At 48.5% G+C, this 18,766-nt stretch overlaps 1 protein-coding gene and 1 long non-coding RNA gene across 3 annotated transcripts; one reads left to right on the top strand and one right to left on the bottom strand.

Annotated features, from left to right (window-relative positions):
• Nucleotides 1–108: 108 nt before the first annotated feature.
• Nucleotides 109–17,068, top strand: MAU2 (MAU2 sister chromatid cohesion factor). The gene is made up of 19 exons (XM_065858445.2): nucleotides 109–561; nucleotides 740–757; nucleotides 1,155–1,220; nucleotides 1,891–1,986; nucleotides 3,365–3,459; nucleotides 3,967–3,994; nucleotides 4,449–4,604; nucleotides 5,111–5,257; nucleotides 5,693–5,783; nucleotides 6,421–6,524; nucleotides 7,241–7,318; nucleotides 7,851–7,916; nucleotides 8,139–8,222; nucleotides 8,632–8,681; nucleotides 8,919–8,996; nucleotides 9,373–9,484; nucleotides 10,558–10,648; nucleotides 12,034–12,161; nucleotides 13,226–17,068. Exons 1-19 carry the CDS (start codon nucleotides 124–126, stop codon nucleotides 13,298–13,300), a joined length of 2,001 nt encoding a protein of 666 aa, XP_065714517.1. The 5' UTR covers nucleotides 109–123; the 3' UTR covers nucleotides 13,301–17,068.
• LOC136113330 (uncharacterized) lies at nucleotides 13,096–18,314 on the bottom strand. 2 transcript variants are annotated; one of them, XR_011735926.1, is made up of 4 exons: nucleotides 18,197–18,314; nucleotides 17,571–17,720; nucleotides 17,134–17,241; nucleotides 13,096–13,294 (listed from the first exon to the last, which is right to left on the bottom strand). It is a non-coding gene; the product is annotated as an uncharacterized lncRNA (long non-coding RNA). The 2 variants fall into 2 exon arrangements; XR_010652986.2 differs by lacking the exon at nucleotides 18,197–18,314 and having other exon boundaries at nucleotides 17,571–18,016.
• Nucleotides 18,315–18,766: the final 452 nt, after the last annotated feature.

Below are 18,766 nucleotides of genomic sequence, written 5' to 3'. Positions count from 1 at the left end.
CGCTTCAGCTGCCTCCCAGCGGCCCGCGCCGGGGCGGACTCCATATCCCGTCGGCCCTTGCGCGCCGCCTCTCTCTCCCCCCCCCTCCGCCCCTCCCGCCCGTGTTGTCGCGGCGGCCCTGAGATGGCGGCGGTGGCGGCGGGCGCGTCGGGCTCGGCGGCCGGCGCGGCCCCTCAGCAGCAGCCGCCGCCTCAGCAGCAGCCGCAGCCGGCGGCGGGCGGCGCGGCGGGTTCCGGGGAGGCGGGTGGTGGAGGCGGCGGGGGAGCCGGCGGAGGAGGAGGCGGCGGTGGCGGCGCTGGGCCCGCGCCGGGGTCGGGGTCGGGTGGTGGTGGCGGCGGCGCGGCCGGGGGGGAGTCGTGGTACCTGGCGCTGCTGGGGCTGGCCGAGCACTTCCGCACGTCCAGCCCGCCCAAGGTGCGGCTGTGCGTGCACTGCCTGCAGGCCGTGCTGCCCCGCAAGCCCCCAGCCCGCATGGAGGCCCGGACACACCTCCAGCTCGGCTCCGTCCTCTACCACCACACCCGCAACGGCGACCAGGCCCGCGGGCACCTGGAGAAGGCGGTGAGCACGGGGGACCGGTTGTGGGGTGGGGACTGGGGGGCTCCTGTCAGCGGGGCCGGTTGGGTGGGAATTGGGGGCTCCTGTCAGCGGGGCCGGTTGTGGGGTGGGAATTGGGGGCCCTGTCAGTGAGGCTGGTTGCTGTGGGGGTTGCAGACTAACCTGCTGTTTTCTCTTGCAGTGGTTGATATCGCAGCAAGTATCCTTTTCCTGCAGCAAAACCCCTCTGTGGAGAGAGACTGGCCGTGGGGATGGGGGATTAGCTGGTGTTTTTAATCTAATTCTGTGGTTGTGGGTTGCTTTTCTGTTTTTTTTGAGGGTGGTGGGAGCCTGGCCCAGGTACCCAGAGAGGTGGTGGATGAACCATCCCTGGAGACATCCCAGGCCAGGCTGGACGGGGCTCTGAGCAACCTGAGCTGGTGAAGATGTCCCTGTCATGGCAGGGGTGGCACTGGATGAGCTTTGAAGATCCCTTCCAACCCAAACCATTCTATGATTCTGTTTGTTAACGTATACATTCTGTTAAGGGTTTTTGGACACCGGGCTGTTGCTGTTTCCCAGGCAGTGTTTAATATTTCCTTAACTGGTACTGCTAGATCCCCCAGTTTGAAGATGTGAAGTTCGAGGCCGCCAGCCTGCTGTCCGAGCTGTACTGTCAGGAGGTGAGTGCGCTGAGGCTGCTTTGGAAACCAGCACCTCTCCTAGGCCTGCGTTTAATTGGAGCATCTTTGCTCTTGGAGTAGCATATTGCTATTAACAACAAGATTTATGGATTTTTTTAGAGGCTAGCTGCGATGTAAATGCAGAGCACTAAAGTATAAACCTTAAAGACTTTTGGTCTTATTGTGAAAGTCGCTGCTGGGATTGCCATGCAGGTCTTCCCCAGCACAGGAAATTTACTTGGCCAAAGACAAGCTAATTTGGGGTGGAAGAAGGGAAGTAAATGGTTTTCCTTAAGCCTTTGTTGTGTTCCTGGGCTATTTTTATTCTATTTCTCTAGAAAAGCCTTAATTAGTCTTTCTCTAAAGCACGTGTTTGCCTTTTCTCCTATGTGCAGGCGAAAAGTGTGTATTGGAATAGTGACCAAAAGAATTACAGAGCTGATACTTTTGAACAGGCTTTCAGTGTGATATAGATATGTGGGCCTGCTGTTAAATCCTTGGGTTTGTTGCTTTTTATGTATCTAGAAAGTTCATTTTAAGGTTTCTGACCCTCGAGACTTTAAAGGGGGATCAGCACAGAATACAACCAGCTTAGGAGTTATTTTTGTTAGCGATGAAGTTCTGGGTATCCTGGTTTTTCTGCTGACCGTGGTGCGTGTTTCTGTTTCAGAATTCGGTGGATACAGCAAAACCTCTGTTACGCAAAGCCATCCAGATCTCGCAGCAGACTCCGTACTGGCACTGTAGATTGCTTTTTCAACTTGCAGTAAGTGATTTCTGTTGATAACCGTGTTATGCTGTGGCACTGTGATTGGGAAAAATAGCTAGAAAGTATCTGTATTCTTAAAAAGAGTACACAACTTCAGAGACAGAGCAAAATCAAAGGCATTATGGTCAGCAGTGAGGGCAAACGTTCTCCTAAGGCTGCAGTTGGAGCTTGCCCACCTGAAGTGTGCATTTCATTATTTTCAACCTAATTAGTACACAAAGCAGAACTGGAGTGGGAAAAGCAGCTGGTGCAAAGGCCTCTGAGCGACGTTGCTTCTCCTGGTCTGTGTGATGCTCAGTGTGGCTTCAGCTGTACCGGTCGGACCTTCACCTCTAGGAATAAACTGGCGCAGGTTGGGGTTTGAAGAGCTGAATGTTTTTTGCAGTCTTTAGCTGTGCAACTCCTCTTCAAGTGCTGATTTTCCTGAGTGTGGCCAGAAAGTTGACTGATAGTGGGAAGAGCAGATTATTGCTGAAGAACTCCTGCATTTTTTCCAGGTTACACTTCTTCTCTGCTCCTGAAGAGCCTCGAGGTGTTTTAACGCGAGAGTTGAGGGAGTTAATTGCTCTTTAGCAGCAGAGAGCTGGTTAGGGAGCAATTTTATCCTTGAAGACTGTCTTTAATAGTCACCTCTACTTGTCTTTTCCCTCTTCCTGACGAGCTTAAACAAGCAGAGCGGCTTTCAGAAGGAACTGCCGAGCTCCTTTGTGTAGTTTAGGAGCGGTGAATTGTGGAGAGCTTGACTTTCCCATCGATTAAAGGGCAAATGTTTACTTTAATGCCTCAGTACTCACAAGCAGCTTAAGCGTTTTCCTCAGTTCCTTCCTCCAAGCTTGACATTCTTGCCTGATTTCTCTTCCATGTGGTGTTTCCTTTCTGGCTTTTGCTTGACCACAGAGGCCTGTGTGTGTCATGGCCTCGATGCCTGTTCTTCTACAATCGTGTGGCTTTTTACCTGAGTTTGGAGAAGGTACAGAAGTTGGTAGGTGGGAGAGATGCTCTGGAAGCCGCATCGGCCTCTCCCCATCACCTCGGCTGCTCTTCTTGCTGGAAAACGCACTCTGTTGTTCCAGTTACTCCAGTGTAACAGTCCGAGGTTACTCTGGGATCTGATCTGCATGTGGTCGTAATGAATTTTCACAGCTTTGTGTGGTACGAAACTGGGCTGAGAAATTGTCTTTGAAAAATTCCGGACTTTATTTTGGAGAAGGCCAGGAAAACGAGCCTGAAATCAGACGGTACATTGAACAAGTACCAGTTTAGCGCTTGTCACGTGTAAAGCACAGGAGGAATGACGTTTTAAAAAATTGCTGGTTCAGTTCACAAAGAAAATTCCCTTCTCTTATGGCCTTTTCTTTTATTTTTGAAATTTCAGCAACTACATACACTTGAAAAAGATTTAGTGTCTGCGTGCGACCTGCTCGGAGTTGGAGCGGAGTATGCGCGGGTGGTGGGATCAGAGTACACCAGGTGAGTTCCCTGGGAGTTCCTCCCTTGCCACAGAAAATGGTTTTGTTTCCTCTGCTTTTTATTTATCTATTCTGGTTTTATTTAGAAACGTGCTTGCTGCCCGGCTTTTAAAGGCAACCCCGTACTTCTGAGTGTTCTCTTAGACCTGAGTGTTTTGCCAGCTCTTCCCTCTTTCTGTTAAAACCAATGATGTCCCCTATGACACTGGAGAGTCTTTTTTTTCAAATTGAACTTCATTTATTGTCTTTATCACAAGAGTTTTCCCAGTAGCCTGGTTTGGCCTTAGAAACCACTGCAACTGGAACTGTCCAGAGCTTGGATATGAGCTGGAGAGACTGTTCCATCCAGCTTTGCCATGTGCTCTCTCGCAGGGTCCTTCCTCCTGTTCCGACTGTTGCCTTGGAGGGGGAGAATGGCAGATGTTTTATTTTTATGGGGTTTTTCTATACAGTTGTGGTTGGAGTAACTTCTTTTTATTAAGTCTAACAAAATTCTGTTTTGTTTCAGAGCACTGTTTCTGCTAAGCAAGGGGATGGTAAGTTGGATGTACTTTTAAAATGAACTATTTCCTTGTTTAACTGGTATAACACAAGGTACAAAGCGATAGAATGTAACTTGCCTGAACATAAATTACTTGTTTTAAGGTATTTCCATGCTTATCCGTGCTTTATATCTTCTGTTATATTCACATGAGGAAACACAGTGGTAAAATATATCTGGGATAAGCCTTAAGCCTGCAGGATTCTTGTGAATAGGTTGGACTTCTTTTCTTCTTTATTAATGATAAATAACTTTCTGGAAGGAAAAAGGATAACTACAAATTGTTACTGAAACCTTTGTAATTAGGGATGAAAAATCTGACCATGAGCGATAAGACATCTTGGAGTTTTAGTTTTAAATAGATGGACGTACCCAGGGCTCTCTGTGGTTCTCTGAGTATTTAAACTGGTTTAGGACCAAAAATAATGGATTTTTATTGGAAATTCTAGCTCCTTCTGATGGAACGGAAGCTGCAGGAGGTGCACCCGCTCCTCACGCTCTGCGGGCAGATAGTTGAGAACTGGCAAGGAAACCCCATCCAGAAAGAGTCGTTACGCGTCTTCTTCCTGGTCCTGCAGGTCACGCATTACCTGGACGCGGGGCAGGTACGCGCGAGTCGCGCTGCTTGTCGGTTCGGGGCAAAAACGGGAGAGAGCTGCTGCAAAAATCAATCATTATTACGCTGGGGTCATTTGGGGGGATTTTCTAAGCTACGCCACGTTTTTGTTAATGAAACTTAATCTCTATGGATTTTAATCACAAGTGAAACGAGGGATGAAGAAATTAGATTCATTTCTTCTTCCCCAAGGAAAAGTTTACTGTGATGTGCTTACAACCACAGCAGCCACTCTTGCTTCCACGTAACGCTGGGGAAGATAACAGGTTTTGTGTATAATTTTGACAAGCGTTTTGAGCGTTTTTGTTCGTATACCCAAAGATGAAGGGCTAATTGTTGTTAATGCCGCAATGGGCTGCTGTTCCATCACCCTAGCGTCGCGATTTATGCGTGAACCGATTTCCTGAATGTGGGATTATCTATTGCCTGGCAAGTTTTCCCCACCACGCACAAGTTGAGGTGGCTGTGAGGGCTGATGCCGGTGCTTTTCCGCAGGTGAAGAGCGTGAAGCCGTGTCTGAAGCAGCTCCAGCAGTGCATCCAGACCATCTCCACCCTGCACGACGACGAAATCCTGCCCAGCAACCCCGCCGACCTCTTCCACTGGCTGCCCAAGGAGCACATGTGTGTGCTCGTCTACTTGGTGAGAAGCTCTTTTTTATTTTATCCTTTGTGGCTAATTCACGAGGAACTGGTGCAAAGCTGCTTGGTAGATCCTGCAGCCCATACGCTGCTTTACGTGACGCTGACAGTTGAATTCTGCCACAGCATTTGCTTTTGGTGATGTCAGTGTTTGAAGAGTCTGGAACCTGGGATGTAACTTTATTAATATCCAAGCCAAATAAAATTGAATGAACTTCTACAAAGTAGAGCTACGTTGGCTTATTTTTACCAACACAGTGACAACCTTGACTTCAAATTCTTGAATCCAGTTGCCTCGCTTTTTGGATATGATTGTACTCCTGAATTATGTTAAAATTTAGTTTAAAAGCTGGTAGCTGAGGGGTTGTGTGAACTCACAGGCTTCTCTTTTTTGCAAAGACAATTATTTAATGATCTTTCCTGTATTTTCTGGCAGGTGACAGTGATGCATTCCATGCAAGCAGGGTACCTGGAGAAGGCTCAGAAGTACACAGACAAAGCGCTCATGCAGCTGGAAAAGCTCAAAAGTAAGGATGAGAGTCATAATTTATCTGATGCCACAAGATTCCAGTACACGTTGCTAATTTAAATTAAACCAAAACCAAAGCAGAGCGACCCTGTTGAGCTGACAGGGCCAGGCTGCGCTCAGGCTGTTTCTGTGGCATCTGAGGACTTGGTTCTGGTTTAAAACCTCACGGTTACTTTGAAAACAAATCAGGTTTTGGGGGTTTGTGTTGTAACTCAGTCAGTTGGGCTGTGAATACACGTTTTCATGCTGCTTTTCTGATTGTCCTTGGTTTTGGTTCTCCAAGCTTTTGATTCTCTCCAATGTGTTCCCAAGGAGTTTTTCCCTAACTGGTGCTCAGACTCCCACTCCTGGTGGTTCAGGTGTTGTTGTTTTGGTGGGGTTTGGGGGTTTTTATGTGGTTTTAACCTGTGCCGTCCTCCCTGTGCCTGTGGCTGAGGAGCTGGGCAGCGTGTGCTGGCTCTTGTAGCACCAAGCGCTCCAGCCAAAAACAGCCCGCTCTAGATTTCCACCAAGGAGTCTTTGTGTTGAAGTTTTGCTGAACCACCTGCAATTGAGGTGTGAGGGAGGCCGCATGGTGAAGATGTTAATATATTGTCTCAAATTCACTTATAGAATGACTTCTGTTCCCTTTTCAGTGTTGGACTGCAGTCCTATCTTGTCATCGTTCCAAGTTATTTTGTTGGAACACATTATCATGTGTCGGCTGGTGACGGGACACAAAGCCACAGCGTTGCAGGAGGTAAAAAGGGGGTTTCATCGTTTCCCTGGTTGGGGCTGTGTGCAGTGATAGCTTTAAAACACAGGAATTTCAGGTTTAAGGAAGATACTTAGTGTTCCCATGCTGGCCAAGTATGTATTAGTTTTTGGGGTTCCCTGCCTTTCTGACCTTTCCTCCTCTCCCGTAGTTTGGAGGGAAGGAAGAGAGGGACAGCGTTATTTAATGCAAGGAAGAACTGGGCTGATTTTTTTCCATTCTTGGTCATTTTGAAGTCGTGTTCATCCCTTATTTATAGGATTTAACTGCTGTATCATGTCAGCCTTCTCATCAATGTTCTCGGGAGTTGGGGGGAAACTGAGCCTCCTGACAAAGCTCATAAAGCTCATCACAAGCACAGATCCCGTGGAAGATTTTGATTCCAGTTACTCCGGTTTGCACCAACTCAAAATTCTGAGCGTGTCCAATGCATGACTTGCTTTGCAAGTGGTGCCACCGTATGGCGGAGCTGCTGCAATGCAGATAACTGCAAAGCAGTTTGATGGGAGCAGAGTGTGGAGTGTGTGTCCCTCCACTCCACGCATCTCCAGCCTCCGGTTCACCCAGGAGCGCGGCTTCATCTTCTCCAACCGATCCCTGAAACGAACAGAACGGCCCGTGGGATGCGAGGAGATGGATTCAGAGCCTGGAAATGACACGGAGAAAATGCATCTTAAAATGTTCTTTGTTCTTCTTCGCAGATTTCGCAGGTGTGCCAGCTGTGCCAGCAGTCTCCCCGGCTCTTCTCCAACCACGCTGCCCAGCTGCACACGCTCTTAGTAAGTGTCTGGGGTGAGCAGGGAACTTTCTGGAAGCCCAAGCCCAAACTCATACTCATCGGTAACTAATGAGGACGTAACGAGGCAGACGTTGAGATTCCTGCCGCGTTACCCATTGGCAGCCCCACTGTGGGACTCGCACCCTGTGTTATTTAAGTCTGGCCAAAAGCTTAAATCCCTTTTCGAAATAAGTGATAGTGTGCAAAGGAAATACACACGAGTTACTCCGGGCTTGTTCAGGACAGTGTGTTGTGGAACCTGTTGAAGGAGAAGAATTTATGTAGCATTGCTGTTTGAGTATTAGAAGAAATTAAAAAACCCTTTTTAAGATAAAAGGGACCTTTTTTACTGGTGCATGCTATTTTGAAGTATGAACATTGCTTGTAGAACCAAGCAAACCGAAGACTCAATGATTGACCTTTTTTCCTGCTGATATCTTGAGGTTTCTGGGGTTTTCTCTCTGCCTTTCTTTGCATCCTGCCCTTGCTATAATTGCATTATGCCTTACCTTAAAATATCATCTTTTCTACAGGGCCTCTACTGCATTTCTGTGAACTGCATGGACAATGCAGAAGCACAATTTACTACAGCACTGAGGGTAAGATTATTTTTCCCCCCAACTCTATTTCCTGCGGCTATTCCGTTTGGAAACGCGCTTGGTTGCGATTGTTGTGTGGGTCTTTGGAAGGGAAAGCTGGAGATTCAGGTCGGGAAGATTTATTACCAGCAAAATACCAGACGCCAAAGCTGTGATTTATACACAGGGAGAGCAAACTCTGGTTTAGTGTTTGACTGCGCTGCTGGTGTTTGTTTCTTTCAGCTCACCACGCATCAGGAACTGTGGGCGTTCATCGTGACCAACTTGGCCAGCGTGTACATCAGGGAGGGCAACCGGCACCAAGAGGTGAGCGGGTTTCCCACTCCTTCTAAAATCACAGCTTCCTTGGAGAGAAAACCGCCGCTGTACTTGGGTTATTCTGGTTTGCTGAGCGTTTTCGCAAAGCGGTGCCTTGTCTGGCAGATACAACAGCAAAAATATTCAGAGGAAATATGAACATTGTACACAAAGTTCTGTGAAGTCTGAGAAGGGATATTTTTGTATAAACTTGACGTTTGGCATCAAAATGGGCATGGAAACTCCTATTGTTAGAACGTTTGTGCTATGATTGAACCTGGACAAGTAAATTTGAGTGTGTTTGTGGTGATTTGCACCCTTTTGATTTGATGTGTGTTTCCTATGAACCCACTTGCTGTCAGTACTGCTGTGTATGTCAGAAATGCTGATCACCTGTCTTTTCCCTTCCCACTTGTAGCTTTACAGCTTATTGGAAAGGATAAATCCAGACCATAATTTCCCCGTGAGGTGAGAATTCCAGAAGCTGTCTCCGCGTTGATGTTGCGTTTGTGCTGGTAACACTGCATTTGTAGAGGCTTTTTTTAAAGAAAACAAAATACCAAACTTTATTTCAAGGCAGTTCTGACCATGCATTGAACACAGCGTTTTATTTGGAGAGTTGATTATTAGGCAAATTCCTAGAAATCTGTAATAAGTGAAGTTGCTGCCCAGTTCCTGGGTTTCACCGCCTTGTTTTGTCCGTAGCTCCCACTGCCTTCGAGCAGCAGCTTTTTACATCCGAGGGCTCTTCTCCTTCTTTCAAGGAAGATACAACGAGGCCAAGTGAGTACAAACCGGGGCGCTTGGAAGGTGGGGGGAGCAAAGGAGAAAGGAAACGGAGCTTTTTAAGATAAAACTGAAAACCCTGAGGCTTTGCTTTGAAACCTGCTGCATCTGCTCCCTCTGGGTTTAGTCAACCTTCTGCTTTTACCTTGGGGGAAGAAACCAAGCGGCTGTTTGGTTTAGATCTCTTTAGTTCTGAATTCTAATAATGATACTCGTGTGGTGTTCTGAAACAAAAGCTTTTCGTATCACCGTCATTGTTGCTAAATTGAAACGTGAAGCTTGGGAATTAAGTGCTTTGTTTAAGGTCACCTGCAGCGCGCGGTTACTCCGAAGTGCTGATATAACCCAATTCGTCTTTGCTCTCTTTCCGTAGACGATTTCTGCGAGAGACGCTGAAAATGTCAAACGCAGAAGACTTGAATCGATTAACAGCGTGTTCTCTCGTACTCCTGGGTCACATATTCTACGTGTTAGGGAATCACAGGGTAGGCGCTCACCATCGCCGTGTAAATGTTTGACTTGTCATTTGCCAAAGAAAATTGGGACATTTATGAAATTAATCTTATGTTAAGAATGCTTGTTTATTGGTATCCCACTAAAAGCTGGTGGCGTATTGACTTACATAATTCTGTAGCTGTAATTTGCACGTTTAATAACACTTGCACAAAGTATCACAGGATCCCAGAATGTCAGGGGTTGAAGGGACCTGGAAAGCTCATCCAGTGCAACCCCCCATGGAGCAGGAACACCCAGCTGAGGTTCCACAGGAAGGGGTCCAGGCGGGTTTGAATGTCTGCAGAGAAGGAGACTCCACAACCTCCCTGGGCAGCCTGGGCCAGGCTCTGACACCCTCACTAAGAAGTTTCTTCTCATATTTCAGTGAAATCTCTTGTGTTCCAGTTTGAACCCATTGCCCCTTGTCCTGTCACTGGTTGTCACCCAGAAGAGCCTGGCTCCATCCTCCTGACACTCCCCCTTTCCATCTTGATCCCAATGAATGAGTCCCCCCTCAGTCTCCTCTTCTCCAGCTCCAGAGCCCCAGCTCCCTCAGCCTTTCCTCACACGGGAGATGCTCCACTCCCTTCAGCATCTTGGTGGCTGCGCTGGACTCTCCCCAGCAGTTCCCTGTCCTTCTGGAGCTGAGGGGCCACAACTGGACACAATATTCCAGGTGTGGTCTCCCCAGGGCAGAGCAGAGGGCCAGGAGAACCTCTCTGACCTACTGACCACCCCCTTCTAACCCACCCCAGGTCCCATTGGCTTCCTGGCCACAAGGGCCCAGTGCTGGCTCATGGTACAAGCTCCTTAATTCTCACCATATACCAGAATGCATGAAATGTTTCTAGTATCTCTCACAACACAGACACCGTAATTCCTAGGGCAGCAACATTCCAGGCAGCTTTAGATGATGTGTTGGGGTTATTGTCCCGTTAAGCGCTGCCACTTGTTATTTAGTAGATAACTTTTTTTGTCACGAATTTCCCATCTCTATGTAATGTGTTATTTGCAAGTGGAGGGGGAAAAAACCTCTCTTATTTTTCTATCCACTTTTCACCAGGAAAGTAATAATATGGTAGTACCGGCCATGCAGCTTGCAAGCAAGATCCCAGACATGTCGGTGCAGCTGTGGTCTTCAGCGCTGCTGAGAGGTGAGTTTGGAGTGACTTCAACAGGGTCCCGTGGGGCTCCAGCATCCCTGTGGCGCTAACTGGTGACCCTGGGGGTAACTGGTGACTGTTTAGAAAGGGCTCCAGTTCTCCCCCGTGTAGTCTCTTCTGCCATGGCTCTGCTTTTCTTTGCAGTTCCAATTGTAGTAAACATTTGATTAAGTTTCGCTTAGGCTTTGCTTCTGTGTACGGGCTTTACTAAATATAAGAGACTTTTATATCACTTCATACATAAATATTGTTTAATCTGACTTACACAAGCCCCAGGATGCTTTGTTCAAATATTGACTGGCTTCTTGGCAGACTGTCAACATGAATGCTGCAACTGATTTGCTCTCCCTAGAAAATAAAGCAGTAACTACCCTTTTTCCAAGAACTTACCCCGCAGCTTCCATTTATATTAAATGGTGGTGTTTACTCTGAGCCCCGTGCTCTCGTAGAGCACTGCAGGCCAGGCTTGTGTTCTGTGTTGCTGTCACTTTGCTACAAAACCACTTCCAGGCAATCGAAATACTTTTCTTACTCGTTTCCAAGCGGTAGTTGCGTACAAAACATGCCAATGGTACAACAAACCCGCTGGAGATGAACCCGTGTTCCCTTGCTGTATCCACTGCCTGGGAACATTGTTTTCCTTCTGCTTTTAAGTTTTTGTCTTAAGAATTTCCTCTGCAGAACTAATTAGCTGCTCTTGAGGAAAAGCACTTGATGAGGAATAACGAGACACAAGCACGCATTTGGTGCTTGGAGCTGAGGCAGCTCAGCCCCCGCCGCATCACGCTGCTTGGGGTTTTTAGCTGAAATTGTGTGTTTCGTAGTAGGGTACCAGCCTTAAATCCGATGGAGCTAACACCTCTGAGTAAACCTGACAGGAACCAGGCACCGGGATCAGCGCACGGTGTTGGTGAAGCAACAGGCGTCTGTAGCCCCCAAAAATGAGGACAAGTGTCACTTGACCTTGGAAATCCGTGGAGCTGCAGCGAGGAACCGGCTTTGCTGTTCCCACTAGATGGTGCTGGGAACTAGAAATGCAAACGCAAACTGCACAGGAGCTTTTATTGCGGCGAGGAGTTTGCTTCCTCCTTTTAGCGCTACTGTAATGTTATTTTTAGTAGGTGGAAGCTAAAATAACGCTAAACCCTGCAATGTGCGCAGTCAATACTATTGGAAAAGAGGCTTCAGGTTCCTGCTGCTCTTAGTTTTCACGCAGCGATAAGACTTTGGTGTATTGGCTGTTCAGGTGATCCAGTCATCAAATACAGGGGTTCATCAAACACCAGGAATAGTCTTTGCAGATAAGAGCTGCTCAGATGAAAATGCAGACAGGCGGTGTTTCTGGGTGGTGAACACACGATGCTCTTGTCTTGCAGACCTGAACAAAGCCTGCGGCAACGCCATGGACGCGCACGAGGCGGCACAGATGCACCAGAACTTCTCGCAGCAGCTCCTCCAGGACCACATCGAAGCCTGCAGTCTTCCAGAACACAACCTCATCACGGTGAGTGAGCGGCAGCACGCGGGCACGAGCGGTTCGGAGGCAAAACAGCGGGGTTTGCGCTCCTTTCCCATTCCTTACTTCTCAGTAAGCTGCCAAAACTCAGTCTGCTTCCTAGTATTTAAACTGGACTGATAACAGGAAGCGTGACTCAATTAATTCCCTTTTATAAGGGTTATTGGGCGGGTAAGGTCTGTCTTATAAGTGTTGTCTTGGTACACCAGAACCTACATGTTTTAATGGCTTTTGTAGGAGGCAGCCACTTCATTTTGATGACAAATGATGCTTTGAATGAAACTACGTTCTTGGCTTTAATTTTAATGTGCAGGTCATCCCGTCTGTTCTGGGGAATGCTTTGCTCTACACTGCTGAAAGTAGTTTCTCTCGATACTTCAGCATTCCTAAGATATCTTTTCCCCACTTGCCTATAAATCTGAATTTCAGTTAACAGACCATTTGATGTCCGAGCAGCCATTGCCTTAAGGGGCAACTTTCTTTGGACCTCAAATATTGATGTTGCTCCTGCGAGAAACATTTTTAACAGTGTTTTAAAAATACAGAATAGTTTCTTAAGCCGCAGCTCAACAACGGCACAAGGTGATTTCATGTTCTGACTCAGTGTCCAAAGGGGAATGTGAGATGCAAGGAACTTGACATCTTTTTTTCCTCAACATTCCCTTTTGGGGAGAAGGGGAAAAGGCCAAAAGGAGGATGCTGTTTGCTGGTTCTGCTCGCAATGGGATTCTGAGTATTTGGAGGGTCACAAGTTTACCTGGGAGAGCAGGAAATGCTTTCACTGAATTGCCACTGAGCCTGAATTGGGCACGGGAGTCAGGCAGGTTTGGAATGACGGGCATGCGGAGTGACTCAAAAAAACCACCCAGTCGAGGGCCGGGAGCTCCACGTGTGTAAAACAAAGTCAAACCTGCTACGCAACTTCTGGTGATGAAATCTTTAATTATCTCCAAATAGCGCATGTGTGTGTGGTGCCGGCTCCTTCCTCCGGCGGTTCCTCCCTTCCCCAGGCAGCGGCTGGAGGGTTTTTCACGCTGTTTGTTGTCTTTCAGTGGACAGACGGACCACCTCCCGTACAGTTCCAGGCGCAGAACGGACCCACCACCAGCCTGGCCAGTCTCCTGTGAAACAGAATCACTATCAGGACAGTGCGTTTGAACAGAAAACAACAAAACAAAAAAAGCCAAAAAAAAAAAAGGAGAAAAAATTCACGCTAAATCTTTTCTTCAAAGAAAAGGCAGCGAATTCCTCTTCTAGCGAGGGCCTTGTAGGAAAACAGGTTGCAGAAAGAGAACGTACATTTCATAGACTTGCAAAGTGAGAAGGGCATTTTAAGCTGCTTTTACATATGTGTGTGAATATACAGCTAGTGTGTATATACCTACTGGTTTTAATCTGCTTTCTTCTTACTGAGAATTAAGGTTTAGTCCAAAGGACACTTGTTCCTTAAATTGTTAGATACCTACTTTTTAAAAATTGTCACAGGAAATGAAGAGGACTCGGAGTTTTCCATTTTCTCACCCCCTGCATGCCGGTTTAATGTCTTCTGCACCCTTCCGCTCCTGGGACTATTGGATTTAAATCATGATTGAGCGTAGGGTGCCCCAGAGTTCTGAATTGAGTTTCAGAGGTGATTATTCTTCCCTTCTCCTCGTCCGCAAGCTGTTGCCCGCGCTGTTTGTGGCCTTGCGGTGAAGGGGAGGACGAGGCCGGCGGGAATCGAGTTCAGAGGGCGCGTTGGCGGCTCCAGGCCGAGCCCAGACTTGTGCTGTTGTCAGAGGAGCAGGTTCTGCATCCCAGAGCGAGTGACAATGTCACCCTGTGTTGCTCTCCGGTCCCGCACAGGGTGAGGCAGAACCGCAGCTCAGAGGAGGAAAGTTCTCGTCCTCCCGGCTGCTCCCCATGCAGCCCAAGCAACCGGGAACCAGCGTTTCGCATCTTCCCTGTGGCCTCACCAAGGGAAGGCGGCGCCTGTGCCTTAATTTTTACAAACAATTGAAGACAGAGTTTAAAGTAGGTGGTTAAAACCCAGATCCGATATAACCCGGAGAGTTGTGATCAGAACTAGAGCCTTCCCCTTGGCAAAAAACCTGCGTTTCCCAACTTTTCTATGTTAGCTTTCCTGGTTTATCGCAGTTTGTTGAGCCGTTCAGCTGTGAGTTCTCACTGCGTTTGCCTGCGCTTCTGCGGCTGCCTCAGAACAGGAGACTCGGCCTGAGTTTGTTCCGCAGAAAAGCGTGAGAGTTGTTAATTCCATGGAGCATCAGCGGCTTTAGAGCCAGGATCTGTGCCGTGTAAAGCCTGCGAGGTTCATGGGGTTGAATAAAGGTGTTTTTCTCTCCTGGTAGCTCTGCATATTTATCTCCCAGCTTAAAAAGGGAAGAGGAATCTGCCAGATAAATGACATGTGTAGGGCTTGCTGTGATTGCTGCTTTTTCTGAGGGAGGAGAGTATTTTAGAGGAAATATTTGACCTCCTCATCACTCTAGAACGTTCCTGTGAAATGTGTCTGGAATCGTTGAATAGTTTGGGTTGGAAAGGACCTTAAAGATCATCTCGTCCAACCCCCAAAAGTCTTGTCCCCCGTCCCAACAGCTCACAGTGACACTTGCGCCCTCAGTTCTTACCACTGAATTAAGGGGACAAGTGCTTGTCCCATTAGAAAATCAGGATTTTTGTTTCCTCCACTGGATATTGGGCACTGATTTAGATTCTGTTCTGATATTTGCAGGAGCCTTGTGTATTTTAGGCCTCGTTGAACCTCCATCAGGGAAAAAAACGGCCTCAGTATTGTTATAGGGAGAGAGTCTTGGTGCTGGGTGTGCAAGAAATCCATCAGTGCTGTTTAAAGTCACCCTGAGAACTCAAAAAATAGGAAAGCAAGCTGTGAGTTAGTACTCACAACTGCTGTGCGTCGCTGGCTTGTTGAGATAGTGTTCTGTGTCCGAAATCCTGCCTGTTTTGAAGTCTCTCCCTTCTTGTTTGTGTGGATGGGAAGCAGTTTCTCTCTGGCTGTTCCCTCCATAATATGGTCACTGGGTTGCAGGAGCTTGGTCCCTGTTTTTACACACCCGGGTGCTATGTTGTTTTCCGCACTGAGGAATGACCAGTACCTGCAAAAACCCGACTTTTAAACCTGCAGGTGATCCCGCATTCCCTTTTTTGTCATCTAATCTGAGGCTGTTATTTAACCAATCACACACCCACGGCAACTATAATAAATTGCTTTAAATGTTGGCCAAGCGCCTGCATTTAAAACCATCCCAGCTCCAGAGAGCCGCAGTTTGGGCTGTGTCGAAGGCCAAAGCGTTTTGCAGCAGGCGGGATGGCCAGCGGTGGCTGCATGTCCTGACCTTCCCGGGCCGCTCGGGGACCGCGGATTCCGTTCGGAGAGCGATTTGCTGCGGCGGTTTTCTGGTTGTCGGTGTTTGTGTGTGAACTCGGCCTCTCTGTAGTTGAAATCCTCGTTCTGGGGAGGGAAGGAAGCACTTGAGGGCCAGGCGGCCGATGGGCGCGTGATGGGGTTGGAACCGTTTGCTGAATGAGCTGAACTTGTCCCCAGCAGGAAGGACAAGTCGGGGTGTCCCCAGCTGATGAGGCACCATCCCCTGGACTTTGCTTTGTGGGCTTTTCCCCCGTGGTGTTCAGAACTCTGCTCCATCTCGAGTCCTCTTCCCATCACAGAATTTAAAGAAATCATGTAAATTTGAAAATAACTCGGTGATTTTTCTATCTCTAAAATCCAATGTACATTTGTTACAATGTACAGTGCTTTTTAACTACACTTGTATATTAAATTATTTAATAGTTTTTGCTTTTCAGTATCTTTTGTATGTAGCAGAGATTAAAACAAGGACCTCATAACTGAAGTTCTTCCTAATTTTTGAACGCGTATGTAAAGAACAGAAAACTAGAAGTTTACAGTTTACAGATAATGTTCTGTTAAGTGCTTGGTCTGTTTAACTTGATTTGAACAACATATTTCTAACCTTTCTTGTCCAATCATTTAATTCTCTATAGAAACAAACATGAAGTCTTTTATGAACTTCTAAAAAAATTATTCTTCTAAAGATGTAATTTAGAGAACTGTACAGTTTTTTTCTCTAGTATTTTTAAATGAGTAGCGAGAACTTACACAGAAGCATCTAATCCCTGTTTTGTAGATAGTGTAAAAACTTATGTATGTATAGAGAATGCAGTCTGGAGAAGTGTTTGCCTGTTGTATTTCATTTCCTACAGAACGAACATCAGAAAGGCCCACGTACACAGGAAAACGAGACTGGGCGGCTGGGCAATTTTAGAAAAATAAAGTGAAAATAGTGAATTTATCGTGGTAACCTGTGTGCAAAAATCAGCATTGATCCAATGCTGGGGCCTTAAGTTGCTGCGCTGCCCGTGGAGCTCAGCACAATGTATTCCCTGTTCCTTCACCGCTTTAATTTTATTCAGTCTTTCTAAATTCTCCAGGAGGTAAAATAATGATAGAAAAGGGGTTCAGGAATGTCCCGTTTTACTCTAGAGGTGACTGACCTCTCCAAATCACGCTGAATAAACCCGTTTGCGTAACGCGTGGCTGTTCCTGCCACGGTGGTGAGGGGCGAGAAGGAAAAGGTGTTGGTAATTCAGGCTGTACAGAACCCGGGATGAATTAACACCTGTCTGTGCTCTTCTACTGTCTGTCCTAGCCAGTGTATTTAATTGTCTCCTACAGTGAACCTTTCAACGTTACATCAGGTTGTACAATGTGTTGTTAAGTGTTTGTAGTCCCACAAGTCGCGTGTACCGTCCGTTCCTTCCCGAAGCTGTAAATACCGGGGGATGTTACTTTGCCTTTCTTTCCTCTCGTTTTCTATATTAGAAGAATTTTTAAATAAAGTTTAATTTTACTTCTTCTAGCACTTTGTAGAACACTAATTCCTTTAGTTATCCGCAGGCGTTTTACGCGGCAGCGGTGACTTACCCCATGGCCCAGCCTGGCGGTAGAAGGTGTTTCGGTCCCCCCGGCCATGGGATGTGGGACAGGAGAGGACAGATCGTGGGATGGGAGGGACAGACCTGCGGCTCCTGCCTGCAACAAGAACCAGAATTTCCTGCTTAAAAATGTCTCCCTGAGGGGGCTGTGAACCTGTCTGGGTGAACCAAGACTCAAACACCTGGGATTCTGCTTAGTTGGCCTGGGACAGGAGTCATTTTTCACTGCAGTTGTGCAGTCCCACTACATTTCACCTTCACAAATGGGATCTGGCTTCATGGAGGTGGCTTTTTGTCTTTTATCCCCAAATTTGAACAGTTCTGCCAGGTCTCTCTGCATTTCGAGCTTCAAATTAAAGAAGAGAACTGCTGAATGAATTTGCCTGCACGAGAAACTTTGGGGAAACTAAAAATGTTCAAACTTACTGCAGACACACGATTTTTCGGTTTTGCTTCCAAGAAGCAGCTCACTCGCAGGTGTCTAAAAGTGCTGAATAAGAACTCCTGAGCCTTGTGTCAGAGACGGGACGGTAGTTGCAAACTGGCAGCCCAGAAGCCGTTTTTGCGCGAATGCAGCTGTTCCGAGAGTCAAACCGGGGATGTCAATTAATTAATTCCTTTGTTCCCGTTTCTAAGCGTTGCTTTGCCCAGGTGGGTTTAGCTAATCGCACCCGCGGTGGCACCGAGCCCCGTGTAAACCCCGCAGCCCAAGGGTTAACAGCGGGGAGCGATCGTACCGGCGCCCGGCAGAGGCGCGGCCGGTGACTGCGCACCCCTGACCCACATCGGCGGAGGAAGCGGCGATGAGTCACCCCCGCCCGGCCTGCCGGGACATGCCGGCCGCCCCCTCCCGCCCCACCGGGCTCAGGGACCGCGAGGGACCTTCCTCAGCCTGCGGAGCCGCCGCCTTCACCTTCCCCCCGCCGCCTCACGGAGCGAGCGACCCCGCCGGCCCCTATCTGAGGCCCCAGGCCGGCCTGCTCGGGCGGATAAGGGCCGCCGGTGGGGCCTCTGAGCGCGGCTCCGGCCCCTCCCTGCGGGCAGCGCGTCACCTCAGTCGGCCTCGGCGCGGTGCCGGGCGGAAGAGACCCCCAACCCTCCCAGGCCCGTCCCGCCGCGATGCCCCGGGTCGCGAAGGGGCGGCCGAGCCCCGCGCCTCACAGCCCCGGCCCGGCCGCGGGACACGCCCCCTCACCTCATTGGCTTCCGTTCCCCCACCCACCCAGCGCCACACGGCGTTTATTGGACAGACTACCCGTCAATCAATAGCTGCCCCGCCTATTTTCCGCACCCCCCGCTAAGGGGGCGGTCCGAAGGCGGACTCTAGCTGTGATTGGATAGCGGTGTGAGCAACCCCACCCTTTCATTGGGTGCCGCAGCCGTCCGTAACTCGTTTCAAAAAGAACCACGCCCTACACCCCAAAAAAAAAAAAAAGCCCCGTGCAGGAGGCGGGGCCAGGCAGCAAGTTTGTCCAAATCTGCCTAGCAACCGGGGTGGGCGGGAAAGGCGTCCCGAGGAGGTGACGGTTGGTGGCGCGCGCGCCACCCCCGGGAGTCCCGCGCTCGCCCGGTGGCGCGCGGGGCGGCACGGGGAGGGGAGGGGACGGGAGGGGGGGAGCCCG

Source organism: Patagioenas fasciata, chromosome 27 (genome assembly GCF_037038585.1).
Source record: "Patagioenas fasciata isolate bPatFas1 chromosome 27, bPatFas1.hap1, whole genome shotgun sequence".
NCBI classification, from domain to species: Eukaryota; Metazoa; Chordata; class Aves; order Columbiformes; family Columbidae; genus Patagioenas; species Patagioenas fasciata.
The sequence above is the reverse complement of the archived record's forward strand: the minus strand, read 5'-3'. Positions and strand labels throughout refer to the sequence as shown.